The sequence below is a fragment of the Orbicella faveolata genome, unplaced genomic scaffold, assembly GCF_042242905.1.
Source record: "Orbicella faveolata isolate gen_17 unplaced genomic scaffold, um_ofav_v1 contig_24, whole genome shotgun sequence".
Lineage (NCBI taxonomy): Eukaryota > Metazoa > Cnidaria > Anthozoa > Scleractinia > Merulinidae > Orbicella > Orbicella faveolata.
This window is the reverse complement of record NW_028301552.1, coordinates 16267501-16281937: the sequence shown is the minus strand read 5'-3', so window position 1 is coordinate 16281937 and position 14437 is coordinate 16267501. Positions and strand designations below refer to the sequence as shown.

The window sequence follows — 14437 nt, the reverse complement described above, 5'->3', positions numbered from 1 at the left end:
CCGGCATGGCGATGCTACTCATTCCCACTTTCCAGCCTCCGTCTCCATTCAGGCGTAAGGGGTGCGGTAACCTGATCTTGAAATGGTTCAGTTTGTTGTCCGGGAACTCGCTCTTACTGCTGGACTGGGTAAGCTGACGTAAAAATCACTCATCCTCTCTTGAAATGCAACGTGATCGTGGTCACGCCCGACGCAAAGTCCACCAGTCGCCCGTCATTCTCAGATACCTGCGTCTCGACAATGTCCAAAAAGGTTGTGTGCACCGGTAGATATAGGATGTGTCTCGGTTGAAGGTCGATCACGTCAGGATCGTAACGAACCTGTTTCAACAGGTCCGTGACTTGATTCCCCGTCACCATACTCTGTCCCACATTCGAATACACGAACAAGGAACGACGCTCGTGACCGAACGCTTCCTCGTAACTGCGATCCAGGTCTGTAAACACCCAATTGATGAAACAACTCAAATGTAAGGTGTCCGGGTCGATCTTGTAAAATGTCTCGTCCCCGTCATTCTGTCCTATGATCAAGTCCGTGGCCGTGGGTACGACTTCCGTGGGAAATTCTTTCCTCAGGTGGGGTCCCAAGACGTAACCCGGGCGTCCGTTCTGTAATCTTCCCATCTTCACCCATTTCATCTTCTTGGCCAATTCAATGCCGATTTTCATCTGCGGGTAGACGCGTTTACCATTGATCAGGAGGCTGAGGCACGTTCTCGAGTTGTCCAGGACGCATTCTCCATGCTCGGCCCGATGCATGACCGTGTACAGCAATTCGGTGGGATCGTCGGGTTTGCTCTTTTTCTTGTACATCGTCACGTCAGCATCCGTTCTAGATCTCAACCTACGCAGGTATCGATCTCGTATCGCGTTCATCAACTCGGTACCGGTCCTCGGCGTGAATTCCAAATCGCTTTCTCGCGTCACTCCACAGACCCAAGTGTATAGGTTTATGGAGGCATTCACCATATCGATCCACCAGATTTCAAACAGAAGAGAATCTTTCAAGTCCATCTTACGTGTCGCGGACGGAAACGAGAGGTCGCTGATACCCACTTTCCATCCCGACTCTCTCAACTGCAACGGGTTCGGCAGACGGTTCTTGAAACTGTGGGCCTTGTTGTCCGGGAACTCGCTCGTGCTGGCATTGCTCATCAGTTGCACGTAAAAGTCGTCGACAGACTCATTCATACTTGAAGTGTAATGTCACCGACGTCACGCCCGAGGTAAAGTCCACCAGTCTTCCGTCGTTCTCGGCCAATTGCACCTCCACTATATCCAAGACGTTGCTGCGCACGGGTTTATATTGAATCTGAGTCGGTTCGTACGTTGTCTTGAGTGAGTCGTGGGGGACTTCTCTCAAGAGATCCGTCACGTGATTCCCCGTGATGGTACTACGACCCACATTCGAATACAGGTACATGGGACTCCGAGGCGGAGGGAGGTCCAGATGAACGACGACTCCACGATTGTAGGTCTTGGCATATTCCTCGTCCAAGTAACTGAAGCGCCAGTTGCAATAGGGACTGAGCTGTAACGTCCCGTGGCTGTCCAAATTCCAAAATTCACGAGATCGATTGCTGTCATGGTTGGTCCAGTCTTTCTTGAAATCAGACGGGACTTTGTCGTTGGGAAAGACCTTGATCATATTCACGTTCAAGTGAACGGAGTAATACGATTCCTCGCGAATCAAACCCAACTTCTTGACCAGCTTAGTACCAAAATACACTCTGGGACATTTTCTGTCTCCGGACTCGTCGAGGAACGTGTCGGTGTTGTCGATAATCAAATCGTTCCCCTCCCATCGGAACACGGGGTAGTATTTTTTCCCGTTCGGTGCTCGTAGACTTTTGTTGGCGTGATCCATGTAATGATACAGGCGTTCGTGAAAACGATTGATGAGGTATTGCATGAGAGATCTGCCACTCGTCACTTTGTGTCGGTCACGGTTCAGTTCCTTTCCGCTGACGTAAAATGTCACGGGGTATCGATAAGGACTCCACGTAATCCCATCGTCCTGCAACCTGAACGTTTCAATGGTCCAATCCATACCGAACAAATAATCGCCGTCGTCAAAGTCGTGCGCTTGAGGGACTGGTACTTGATGCGGTCGTGACGGAGGAATCGGGTAAGACACGCTCGCCAATCCCACTTTCCATTCCTTGTCGGATTCAAACAGGAGCGGATACGGCAGACGGTTCTTGAAACTGTGGGCCTTGTTGTCCGTGAACTCGCTCGTGCTGGCATTGCTCAACAACTGCACGTAAAAGTCCTTCATTTTTTCGTCTTGGGCTTTTGGGTCACGTACAAGCCTTTTTTATCCACCCAACTGTCGTACTTGACTAGCCAACCTTTCCAACGCACCAAGACTTTATCCCCTTTTCGTTTGACGATCTTGTCGATGCGGAACAGATCGTCGTCTTTCACGTCCACCTTTTGCAAATCTTGCGCGTAAAACGTACCCTCCACCGCCGTACCGTCCCATTCTTCCACCTTGTACATGGTGACCTTCCCAGGATGCACTCGGCGTATCACAAACACCTCTTCGGTCCAACCGGGTAAATACCCTTTCTTGAACTGACAGAACTTCTTGTTCAGTCTCACACGATCCCCGACTTTGAGTGGAGGTCGTCTCGATGTTTTTCCCTTTTTCTTTTTTCCGTAAAGAGTCTCCCACACGTCCTCGCTATTGCCTAAAGTCACTTGATCGGGAGCCATCTTGATACTGCGATGATACGATCGATTGTACCCTCGGACCAACTCTTGTAACACGGGCACATACGTCATCGTATTCTTCACGGTGAAGTACCGGTACATACGTTCCTTCAGGGTCCGATTGAACCGTTCCACCACACTGGATTTCGTATACCCGCGCGTCGAAAAATGATGAATGCCTTTCTGCTTCATCAAATCCTGAAACGTCTTGTTGTAGAATTCCTTCCCGTCGTCCGTCTGGAGATTGATGGGTTTTCTACCTCCTTTCAAGATCTTTGCCATGGCTTCCGTCACCGCTTTACCCGTCTTGCTCTTCAAGGGCTGGACCCAGGCGTGTTTGGAAAACACGTCCACCACCGTCAAGAGATAACAATACCCTCGATTGTACCTCGAAATATTGATCACCTCGATCAGGTCGGCCGTCCACTGCTCGTCGATGCCGAACACCACCACCGGGACCGTGGGAAAACGACGACGTCTGGGTTTGTGCAACGTGTACCCCAAATCCCGTTGCAGGACCTCACGAGCACGTCGTACCGAGATCTTATTGGCCTGGGCGAATCGCGTCAGACCGCCCAGACTACCGGGTCTAGAAGGATCCCGATACCGTCCCAGTAACGTTCCGGTCGAAAGCGGCTTTTCCTTCTTCTTTTGACCTTTCTTCATAGTCGATAAAGTTTGTACACGCACTGTCTCCACAACTCGAAACGTTGCTCCCGTACCTCGAGATACTTCTTAAATGAATCGGGTTGCCGTTTCAACCACAAGATATAAACGACAAAACGCATCACGTTGGGTTCGACGTCGGTATAGTCAAACACCTCCAAGGGCGAATCGCTGAAATGGTCGGGGATGGGTTCACCCTTACCGTATCGCTCGTAAACTCTATCGCACTTGGAACACAAGGTCGTCCAACTCCATCGATCGGCCATGGTCGCACACACTCTCGAGATCAACCAACACAAGGCATGAGACATAATGATTTGAACCCAATTCTTTATTCACACTTTCTTATATGTACAAAAAACGTCGTGCCTGATTGGTTCTTACGAAAAATCGACTCTGATTGGATAACACGAAAAAGAAGGCGAAAAAGACTTAGTCCGAATCTGAAAAGTAATGAGCATAGTCCGTGTTCTTACATTCTTGACCGTACTCATTATCACAGTCCTCCTCAAAGGTATCCATGGCATAATATTTACAATTTCTCCAATCACATTTACCGGGTCTCCACTTCAGGGCTTCCTCCTCGTCCCCCTTCACATAGAATGCTTGACGCATACTCTCTCTACACTCACCACACAGGTCATCATCCTCGGCTTCAAGGGCACGGAAGAAAAACCGATCCTTCCACAGATCACGCTGACGCATGATATCGTAGATCAACTCTTCCAACTTCAGACACGTTCCCTTGTGAGCGCACCTGTTGAACGTCAGTATCTCCTCCACCCTGGGACTCTTGTCGTTCTCCAACACCCGTCGTGACAGGTCGCGAGCGAACCGCAAGGGTTCAAACAGATCACGGATGGTATCGCTCATCATGTACGTGAGGTTATTCGTGGCGATCAAACAGGCACGCTCGGTGTCCAGGGTGGGATCCCGACAATGAATGAATTTGAATTGACCGCTACCACTTCTATACATCACGCGACACCACTCACCACAGAAGAAAAACACGTGTTCGTTCTTCTTCATCATCTCCAAAATCGTACCACCCCAGTCAGGACGACGTCTCATCAAGAGCTCAAAAGACCACAGACTATCGGGTATTTTACCTGACGGTTCGAAGAGATTGTCAAAAATGTACAGGTCCACCTTGGCATCCGGAATGGCATCGAGATCTCTTAAAGTGTGTACCTTCTGATCCACGATCTGTTCCACGAGGTCCCGAATCTGGTTCGAGTTGCTATAGTAAGTCATCTCTTGCCTCGTCAAACCTCTTTCTTCCTAGATACGACAATTCGGGATGGTGACTCGGGTCTCCCCAGTCCGTCAGGTGTCTTCGAAGCCTAGTGAACAAGAGATCAACCACGTGCAATTCTAAGTTAATTATCCTCGTATAGGGTGACTTCTTGCCTTCTTCTTCGATTAAATCCAAATTGTCTGAAGCTCGATTCAAATAGCGTCTCAGATCTTCAATGATCTCTTCAAAGTCCTTGTCAGTCAAAATCCTTGTTAATGTTATAAATAAAATTTAATGACTATCACATGAATTTGATAATGTCAACCTTGTGATTTTTTTACAATGTACAACAGCACTGATACGAGACAAGACACCTAGAAATAAGCGCAAATGCTTGAGATAAACACTTTTCCTGATTCAAAAATGGACAAAAATTTTAACAAACAATATTATTAATCTGACTTAACATGGTTTTTTTCCCTTCCTCTCCATTGGCTGAGATCCCACCGCATAACCTTCAAATAAGTCCAGACAACTCTTATTTATAAAATCTGATTTACAACTACAACCTGTAAGTTGCTTCGGAACCCACAGTTTAAAAATGGTGTTTTGACTGAGATAGTATGAGAACGAAGTATAAATAATTATTATTAATTTAACATCCACGCATACTTGAGTATCCCTTTACTCCTTAGAGTCATTTGGCAAACAACGTCATAACTTTGTGAACATTTGACAGATTTCTATGAATTTTTTGCCCATGAAAATTGTCATGTAAACATCCGCTCATTGAAGGCATAAACTTCCTATCTAAGACATGTTTGACAACACCCACACGTTTCCACTCCTTCATTGCTGCTGATGAGCATCTCAGTGGTTGCAAATGGTATATTGCACACAGGCAGAGAGTCTTAATTTGCTGATTTGGGAAAAACTGCCATTTGCCTTAGGGGGTGAAGAGTTATAGGCAGTACCTAGTAATAGATGTAGGTGATGAGGCATGAACATTGCACACCTATTGGGCAAGTAATATATTAGTGGGGGCAGCTGTACTGGCCCACTGGGCACCTGGATTTCAAAATACTTTTCATGACCTGCTTATAAAGCTAAAAATAAACTAATAAATATGCTAAATAATGTTAACAAGCCAATGCACAACCCTTGTACCCAATTTCTAGACAGAATATACCAGATTATCATGGGATGGTATTATTGATGATGACTCAAAACGCACTTCTGCAAAGAAAGGTACTACTTTGTCCATAATAATTATGGGGCATTTGCTTGATACCATTATTTAGCATCAATTGATGAGGAGTAAGTTAACAACATAATATTTATTTAGCTAGGTGCTGGAGGAAGATAATTTCCAGGTCTATGGAATGACTGGCGTATGGTCTGCCAATGACGGGCAGGAAGATTAGCTCTTCCCACAACAAATATTGAGCTATCCTCCCTCTGATTTATTTGCAATCGGTGTAAACTCAAAGGGTGATTCCGTGCATCCACATCTTCATCAGCATCTGGTCTGTTATCAAATGAGGGATATGCCTCATCTGAATATCGTTCATTCAGTGTCCAGTAATGGAACGGTAAATCTGCGTCCATTCGTTTAGAGAACTCCCTGATTAAAATAATAATGAATGAGAGTTAACACGAAATCATGTCAGATCTGCTAAAATGTGGCTTGTACATACATGTAGTGATAAAAGTGGCCCAAATTTATTAATAGGCAGAGTTGCTGCATAAAGCTTTAAAACTTAGAAGGTCGAATAATGATAAAGTAGTCCACATAAAATTCCTGGGATTCCATGTTACGTATCTGACAATCATTTTGTTTCACTACTTGCTGTATTAATGTAAATAACGAGATTTTATTACCTGACGCTCTTGGGCCAATATGGCTTGAACTGCTTTAATGTAAAGATAGAACCCAGATCCCTATGACAAACACAGAAGTAGGACTCAAGGTCATCTGTTTCAGCAGCCCTGGGGTGCTCTTCATACCCAATTACTCCATTAGCCATGCAGCGGAGCTCTTGACTCTCTATGTTTGTGGTCACTTCAATCACTGTCTCTTGGGAAAAACCCCGTATGCCTCAAACAGGCCTTTTTAGAAATTAAAAAAAATACATCTTTCAGAATGATAAATACAATACTTACAATAAACCCTGTAACAACAGGTATCACAGCTGAAATTAAATAATTTATTTATTTGGTTGATTGCTAGTGCATTGCCAAACCAGAATTTTAATTAGATGTATATGTAGGAAATTTCGAAACAAATCAGCAAGAGTTTAACTGCTCGATCAAGAATAATAATATTTGGTAAACAAATTGCAGTACTATGATTGTCTTCTGTGGGTCAATGCTCCTTTTGTTGTTTACCTAACAGCAAACGAAACAGCATTTAGCTTTGTTACATCCTCTCCTGAAATTGTCTTTAAACAAAGATAGCCAGCAGGAAACTTGCAGGGCAACCCTGGTATTTTAGAATTTCAATGGTAAATAGACCTGTACAAAAACTAACCCTGAATGAATTCCGGTACTAGGCACATGACAACACAGCTGTCCAATCATGCAACTTAAATTTGACAAAGCTTAAACATCCAATATCAAGTAGTTGAAGATAACACAACTTTCAAAAAAAAGCTATAACTGTTTATGTCAATGGTTGAAAAGTCATAGCACTCGTCATACCAAGGCATCCACTCTTCCAAGATGAAGTTCAACATTTGGTAGTTGAACCTGCATCGCTGGAGCTGGTTCAAATCTCGACCATCAGAAGACTCATGCCACTGAGCAACAATCCTTACATAGTTTGCCTCTTCAACATTGCCATGCCTCTGAAGCGAATCTGCAACATGATATGAAAGGAGACGTTCTGCATCCTTTACACTTTGGCATCGTTTGCCAACCAGGGCTGCATGTGTGAGACCACTGAGTGGGTCAGCTAAGACATCTGAAAAGGCCTCATAGTTAAAGGCCTCATATCCACCATCTCTGATATGTTGAGCAATTCTCTTTAGGAGATGGTTGTGATCAGCACGATCATGTCAAACACTACTGGTAACAGGGTCAACCTCTGGAACATACAGATGCTGAGTGAAATCCACTCCTCCTTCTTGCAGTTCCCTTACCCTGTTCCTGAAAGTGTAGGTGGCAACCAAACACCTCAGCTTGTCAAGAAGGGATTCTTCAGTAGTTTTTGGAAAGGATAGGGAGTATATCCTGCAGGGACAAGCTTTCCTCTCATGTATGTGACAGCATCCTCCACACTTAGCCTTAAACTGTTTGATGGCAGACATCAGTAAAGACCACTCCAACTATATACATCTAGTGCAGTTAAAACATATCCATACTATTTTCATCAGTACTGCATTTCTGTAAAACAACTTACTGTTGGTCAAAATCAGCATTTCTAGCAAAGTGTCTTTTCTCAACTTTTGTACACTTTCCCGGGCATCATGGATTAACTGCCATAAGTGAAGAGCCCTTGTTTCACCTCTTGATTGAAGAGAACAGAACTCTCCATCTGTAACAGTGCCTGCAGGAGATAGAGGATGGCAATAGCAAATAAATTATCCCAGAATTTAACACTGAGTGTTAAAAACCAGAACTAATCTTTATAAATGATAAAATGAGGAAAAATTGGTATAAACTGTTTGACATTGAAATATTGATTTCATTTAGCCATTCTGCTTTCCAAATATTAAACAACTTTAAATTGACTAACATTTATTATTAATATTAATGTTGTTTTGTTAGTTAATTTTGTGAAACTCATCCAAATCAATATTAATTACAGGAAAAGGACCTGTTTTTTAAAACAAAAGTGAGTGAAATTTCAAGCCGAACTACCATTCATATCACGCTTACAAATAAGATTTAGTCCTCTCTCTTGCATTACTGATGTCATGAGCAACATCATATCATTATCCATATCATGCTTACCTACAAGATTTAGTCCTCTCTCTTGCATTACTCGTTTTACATCCTTGTTCAGATCACGAATATACTGGTCCCTCAAACTCCAGTAAGGAACATATCTAATTGGCAGGACATACGGCTTATGGCTCCTTCTTTCGTCAGAGAGCATTAGGACCAAAACATGAGTTACTGCTATTCTCTTCTTTTTGAACAGGTTTCGAAGGTAAGTTTTGGCCTCGGAAACCAGCCCTCTAAGAGAGGTGCTGATGGGCCCCAGATCATGTCCTACGACTGGGTTTAGGTAGCTAAGCTGCTCCTTGTATGCCCCCTTCAGCTGTTGAGCTTGCTGCAGAAGTGTTTGAAACTCCACAATGTTCCAGTTTGCACTCTTCAGCTTTTCTTCAGGTGTTGACCTGTTGTCATTTCTTCCCATAATCTTCAACAGCCAATTTGAAACCCTCGTCAAGGACAGGGATGTCATCAGCTAAACTGTCAACACACTTTCTTAATTCCATCTCAAGACCATGCCGGGTTTGGGCCACAGTTAGACTACCCACCAAGCTTACTCTACCATCATACACCCTCCGCAACTCCTGGAACTTCCCATCACCCAAGTCCACACCTCCATTCCACACCCCCGAACAGACTCCATCAATGCCTCCTTAAGGTCTGTAGCATCCAGCTTCAACCAGAATCTACCCTCTGGATTTGCTTTCTTTAGCTGATCAAATGCTGCCACCTGTGAAGGTTATAAAATTAATTTAATGTCTTAATTTAATATCACACCAGCACCAGGTTAATCAAAACCACATTAATCCGAATAACCTGAGATAAGCCAGAATTTTGATTCTAGTTTTGTGACTTTTTGAGGAGGCTTTCTGTTTATATTGTTTGGCCGTCAGTTTTGAATTTGAATAGTCTCAAATTACACAAATATAGGCAGTGAAAAACATTTCTATTATTACTCTGGTTAACTTTTAATCCTGGGTTAGCATTAGCTAGCTTTTGAACAACCTGGTCCAGTATTCCAAAGTAATGACAGTAACTTTAAACTATACACATTCCATACAAAACACATGCTTAATGATCACAAGAAAAAAAATTGGAACCTCTAAAACTAGTATTATTGTTTGAGACTGTTCTTAGAGATAATGTTTACTATTAGGTAATTGAAGGTCATTGTGTGTAAATGATATTACTCTTAGTTTCCTCCTGTCACTCCAGACCAGAACTGGATGTTTACAAAAACTCCTTTGAAAGAATACGATGAAACAAACCAGAGACCTGCACATCAGTTGTTGAAGTAAACAATGACTTCTTGTCTGTTCTGTATTGAGTTGCTTTACTTGAGCAAGGAACATTTACATGAGCCTGCATAAAAAGCCCAAAAAAAAAAGAAATCATGGTACATCAGAAGAACAGAAGGGAACAGTACATGTATATCAATAAAGCTAGCAGTCTTCATTCATGCATACTTAAAAGAACCAAGCTGATGCTCAGCACAACTGCACTAACAACATGCATCTTATACTAATGGAAGCAAGATTATCACCCATTATACATTATTCAGAGTACAAAAACGCTACCAGTAAGTGGGAAAATACTTTTAGACCCAAATTACCTTAAGTGGGTCTCTCATATCCTGTGGATCAAGGCCACTCCACATTGGACCAGCTAAGAGCCTCTGCATTCGTTCCGGGAATTCAGTAACCATGGTTTCATGCCACAATCTAAAGTCTTCAGGTTCTTTGATCTGTAGAAGAGATAATTAAGATCAAAACTTTGTTGAGAGTGAGCAGAAGAATTTTATAGCAGTTTTAAATATTGGTGGCATGAAAGTAAAGCACTGAAAATAATCAATAAAATTAAGATCAAATCAGTACTAACAATTTCAACACTAACAAGGTACAGACCGAGCAGGCAGGCACATGACATTTGTGCATGTGAAGTATTCATTACAGGCCGGGTTGCATTAACCAAGGCAGCATCTGATGAAATGATATTGTATGTGTTACTAGCTTATGAGAAGATACAGACTGGGTTGTTACCTGCATGACATTTGTGCATGTGAAGAATTCCATACAGTACTGCATCAAACCAAATGGCATCCGGTGGATTGGTATAAGGGCACCTGACTTGTCTGGTCTGTCCTGTGCCAGTCCTTGGCAGAATTTAAACACCAAATTCACCTTGTTATTATCCTCCAACCTCTTCATTGCCTCAAGAAAAAGCTGGACGAATGATCTTGGATTTGATGTGACACCTTTCCTACAAGCTACCCACGTATATAACTTGTCCAATATGGCTATCACGTCGACAAACTCCTTCTGTTCAAACAAGTTAAACATAATGCCTGTAATTGCAGAGACAAAGGAATCTCCTCTTGTGCCACGTCCAAGAGATGCCAAGCCTTCCACTACAAGATCAAAGATTTGATTAGCGGTAAGGCTCTTCATTTTCCCGAGTAACGCTGGTGAGACACTGAGGGGTTGCCTTTCTTCAGGGGCAGAATGGCCTGGCGATTCCTCCATGTAACACTCTACCATGATACCAAGGGCATCTTCCGCCTCCGACACAGTTTTGTATTTATGATTCAGCTCACACATGACTTGCTGCCGAATACTGCTACCTATGGGAGTTCAAGATATATCTACATTATAACTGTGTGAAATAAAACCCACATCATGCATCAGTGGGGCCCTCAAGGCATGTAGGATACAAACTACATGTATAATAGAATAATAGCAGTTTTCGATATAAATAGCAGAAATTCCCGGCATATGAGGAACTGGCCAGAGCTCTTTAAAAACAAGGTAATTTGAAATAAAAGAGAACAGTTATTGACATTAAATAACAAGCCAATAAGTTGTTGGATATAGCATAATTATTTATATTCCTCCATATTATTAACAATGAAACATCGTAATATTTTTTTTTGTCACATGGATAACACAATAATTCAAGAACTAATAAAGATGCAGGTATGCACAACTAAAATATTTGGCAAAGGAAAACCCTTGATAAGGAAATTAAGGAAAACAAAATTACAAAAAAGTTACAAAAAATTACTAACAAATTTAGAAAAAAACAGCTAAATCATAATATTGTCTCAGATATAATAAATAAATAAATACATAAATAAATAATAAATAATTAATATTTGACTCAAAAGATCTTCGAAACTCAGTTCCTGTAGTTTCTTGAACGAAAGCGGCAGCTTTATTCCAGTATTCATGGCGATTGCCGAATGTGGGCCATTCAGAGCCATCTTTTTTTAACTCATCAAAGAGAGCAACAAACTGAACCAAGGCGACCTGCTCCTTTTTTTGCCATGAGAAAGATATCCTCGAGGTTGATGGTAACTGTTTCGGACTTTTTGGCAATCTTACCAACCTAGCCCTTTGAAGGAGGCGACGTGATCCCTGATATAGGAAAAACAAAAATTACAAACACATTTGAAAAGTCTCATTTCAGTTAGCGGAAACTTAGCTGGAACTACATACAAGCCCACGTTGAACTTATAACAGAAAAAAATGATTTATACCTTCCATGAAGGACTTGCCCTTTCTCCAAAGCCAAGTGTACGCCTGGCGGGTGAGTGACTACTTTCAGTGATCTCTTTGCGAGATTTTTTGTCGGCTGGTTTGTGTGGAGTGTTGCCAGTCGCCGCGTGCGATCGCTTCTGCGATCCATCCATGGTGTATAAAAACAATATTCATCTAAAAGAATGATTTACAGACATTTAAATAAACACAGGGAATTAACGTGAACACATATCAAATATTAAAAGCGCTTTTAACGGGGTCAATAAATATAAATAAGCGAGCACACGGTGAAATTGGCACAATATTCGCGGCATTCGTATTACAGAATTTGACACCTTCGCTTTGCATTTTTGGCGGAGAAACAGTTGAAAAATACTGAATTTCAAAACGGACAAACCTGTCGAAATCGCCAAGTCAAAAGAGGTCAGAGAGGTCAACTAATATCACATATCTCTTCTCTGCCTACATGAATAAACTTTTCAATCCAAACTCAACTGAAAAAGTCACACTCACCCGATTGTTTAAGAGCAGTCAACCATTCCTTCATTTGCAATGCAGAACAGTGAAACAAAGAGAGGTCCTAAACAGAGAGAATATGAAATCTATTGAGCAGTGAAACATTTCTTTGTGTCATGGAAGTATAAAAAAACAAAGGCGATCTTTTAAACTTACCTGAAGTAAGCTCCGTCGCAGAGAAACGCCGAATAAACTTCACAGTCGAAACCATCGAAAACTCGAAAGTGTGGGGCATGAAGTGAATAAAAAGCCACAAAACATCATGGGATATCTGAAAATCCCCCCTTTTTATGCATGTGAAAATCATTTTCAATGAATTCTGCTCATAAAAAGTATGTGGGGCAGACAGCAACCCTCAGCTGAAAGGGTCAGATTCAGAAGTTAATTATTAACTATCTTTTATTTACTTCATCTCAAATTACACCTTCCTGTATAGGTCATCCCGAGGGGATGCTCCGGTGAAAATTTCTTTGTTTTCTATAAAATTGGTACAGAGCTCTGCTATTTTAAAGATGCTTAGAACATTTCTCTGAAATTTGACTAGACTGCCCCCATAAGGGGGTGTTACACCTGAATTTGGTCAAAAAAATTGTATTTCAGCTGTTTGTATTTGGCCATGGATAATTTATTAAAGAAACAAATGCCATTTATACTGTGTCAATATCTAGCCCAGTTTTAAAGTTATATCGATTTTTCTCCGCTATGGTCAAATTTGAATTTGCCGCCATGATCAGTTACCATGGAAACGAGAAGTGTTTATACCATTAAACTGTAAAAAACTTGGGTACCAAAGGTTTAAAAACCGCTTCAATCAGTCCAAAAATAATTCTTAGGCAATAAATTGTCTAGGGAAACTGGGTACTAGTTAAAATGACCGAGAGTAAACTGGTGTTGAACTATGAAAATCAAGCGCATGTTTTGAGTTGCCATATTGGATTTTGGTTTGTCTGTGAGGAGGATTCTAGGTTTTTCTATCGGTAACTTTCAACTGTTTTTTTATCTGGAGTTTAGTAATTTTAAAGATCTTAAATCGGTACTGAAATAAAGAAGTTTTCTAGCCGCCGAAAATGCCAAAAAAGTCTAAGAAACATCGTTTTCACGGCACTCCGTTCTGGCAAAGAAAACAAGAGTTTCAGGAAGGTGCAAGCGAAGGCTCACAGCTTATGCCAGAGGAAAATGATCATCAAAGTGATCCAGGGGATCCAGATAGCAGCCAGAGCGAGTCAGAATGCTCAAAAGAAACTGCATCAGAAAGAAAGCTGGGAACTGTTACACCTACTCACACTGTGGAGGAGTATTATGAGGAATCAGTTACTCGCTTGGTTGAGCTCTCAAGTCTCATGAACACCTTTCAAGAGCTTCACAATTGTAAGAAAGGGAAACTAGTCTTCAATGACGAGCAAGCAAAATGGTATGGAAATGCTTCGTTAATTCATATCGAGTGTACCAAATGTAAGAAGAAAGTGTATCTGCAGACATCAGCTAATTGTGGTGGCAAATGGCAAGCCAAAAATGCATCCGACATAAATCGCTGCATGGTTTATTCTGCTTGTGAAATGGGTGTTGGACACGAAGCCATTGCTGTTATGTGTGATGTTCTGAATATGCCACCACCTTGCCAGCCATCTTCCTGGAATGAACACACACAAGCATTGTATAAAGCACACAAAGATGTTGAAGAAAAGCTTGCAAAAGCTAGAGAACATGTTCATGAACTTCACCGTAAGGAAAATCCAGATCTTGCTGAAGATGATGTAATAGAAATTGCTGTTTCTTTTGATGGCACTTGGTTGAAACGAGGGTTTACGGCAAATTTTGGTGTCAGTTTT

The 14437-nt window shown here is 41.9% G+C and overlaps 4 protein-coding genes across 4 annotated transcripts; all 4 read right to left on the bottom strand.

The window, feature by feature from the left end:
* Nucleotides 1-1095: 1095 nt before the first annotated feature.
* Nucleotides 1096-2277, bottom strand: LOC149110629 (uncharacterized). The gene has a single exon (XM_089292551.1). The coding sequence runs from the start codon at nucleotides 2275-2277 to the stop codon at nucleotides 1183-1185; it is 1095 nt and encodes a 364-aa protein (XP_089148677.1). The 3' UTR covers nucleotides 1096-1182.
* Nucleotides 2278-2638: 361 nt separating this feature from the next.
* Nucleotides 2639-4838, bottom strand: LOC149110628 (uncharacterized). The gene has a single exon (XM_089292556.1). It carries the CDS (start codon nucleotides 4632-4634, stop codon nucleotides 3813-3815), a length of 822 nt encoding a protein of 273 aa, XP_089148682.1. The 5' UTR covers nucleotides 4635-4838; the 3' UTR covers nucleotides 2639-3812.
* An 89-nt stretch (nucleotides 4839-4927) lies between these two features.
* Nucleotides 4928-7251, bottom strand: LOC149110627 (uncharacterized). Its single transcript, XM_089292572.1, has 2 exons — nucleotides 6499-7251; nucleotides 4928-6241 (listed from the first exon to the last, which is right to left on the bottom strand). The coding sequence occupies exons 1-2, from the start codon at nucleotides 6642-6644 to the stop codon at nucleotides 5959-5961; spliced, it is 429 nt and encodes a 142-aa protein (XP_089148698.1). The 5' UTR covers nucleotides 6645-7251; the 3' UTR covers nucleotides 4928-5958.
* Nucleotides 7252-7835: 584 nt separating this feature from the next.
* LOC110050421 (uncharacterized) lies at nucleotides 7836-11170 on the bottom strand. The gene is made up of 5 exons (XM_089292554.1): nucleotides 10596-11170; nucleotides 10169-10300; nucleotides 9832-9918; nucleotides 8572-9286; nucleotides 7836-8164 (listed from the first exon to the last, which is right to left on the bottom strand). The coding sequence occupies exons 1-4, from the start codon at nucleotides 11151-11153 to the stop codon at nucleotides 9110-9112; spliced, it is 954 nt and encodes a 317-aa protein (XP_089148680.1). The 5' UTR covers nucleotides 11154-11170; the 3' UTR covers nucleotides 7836-8164; nucleotides 8572-9109.
* Between the last annotated feature and the right edge of the window lie 3267 nt (nucleotides 11171-14437).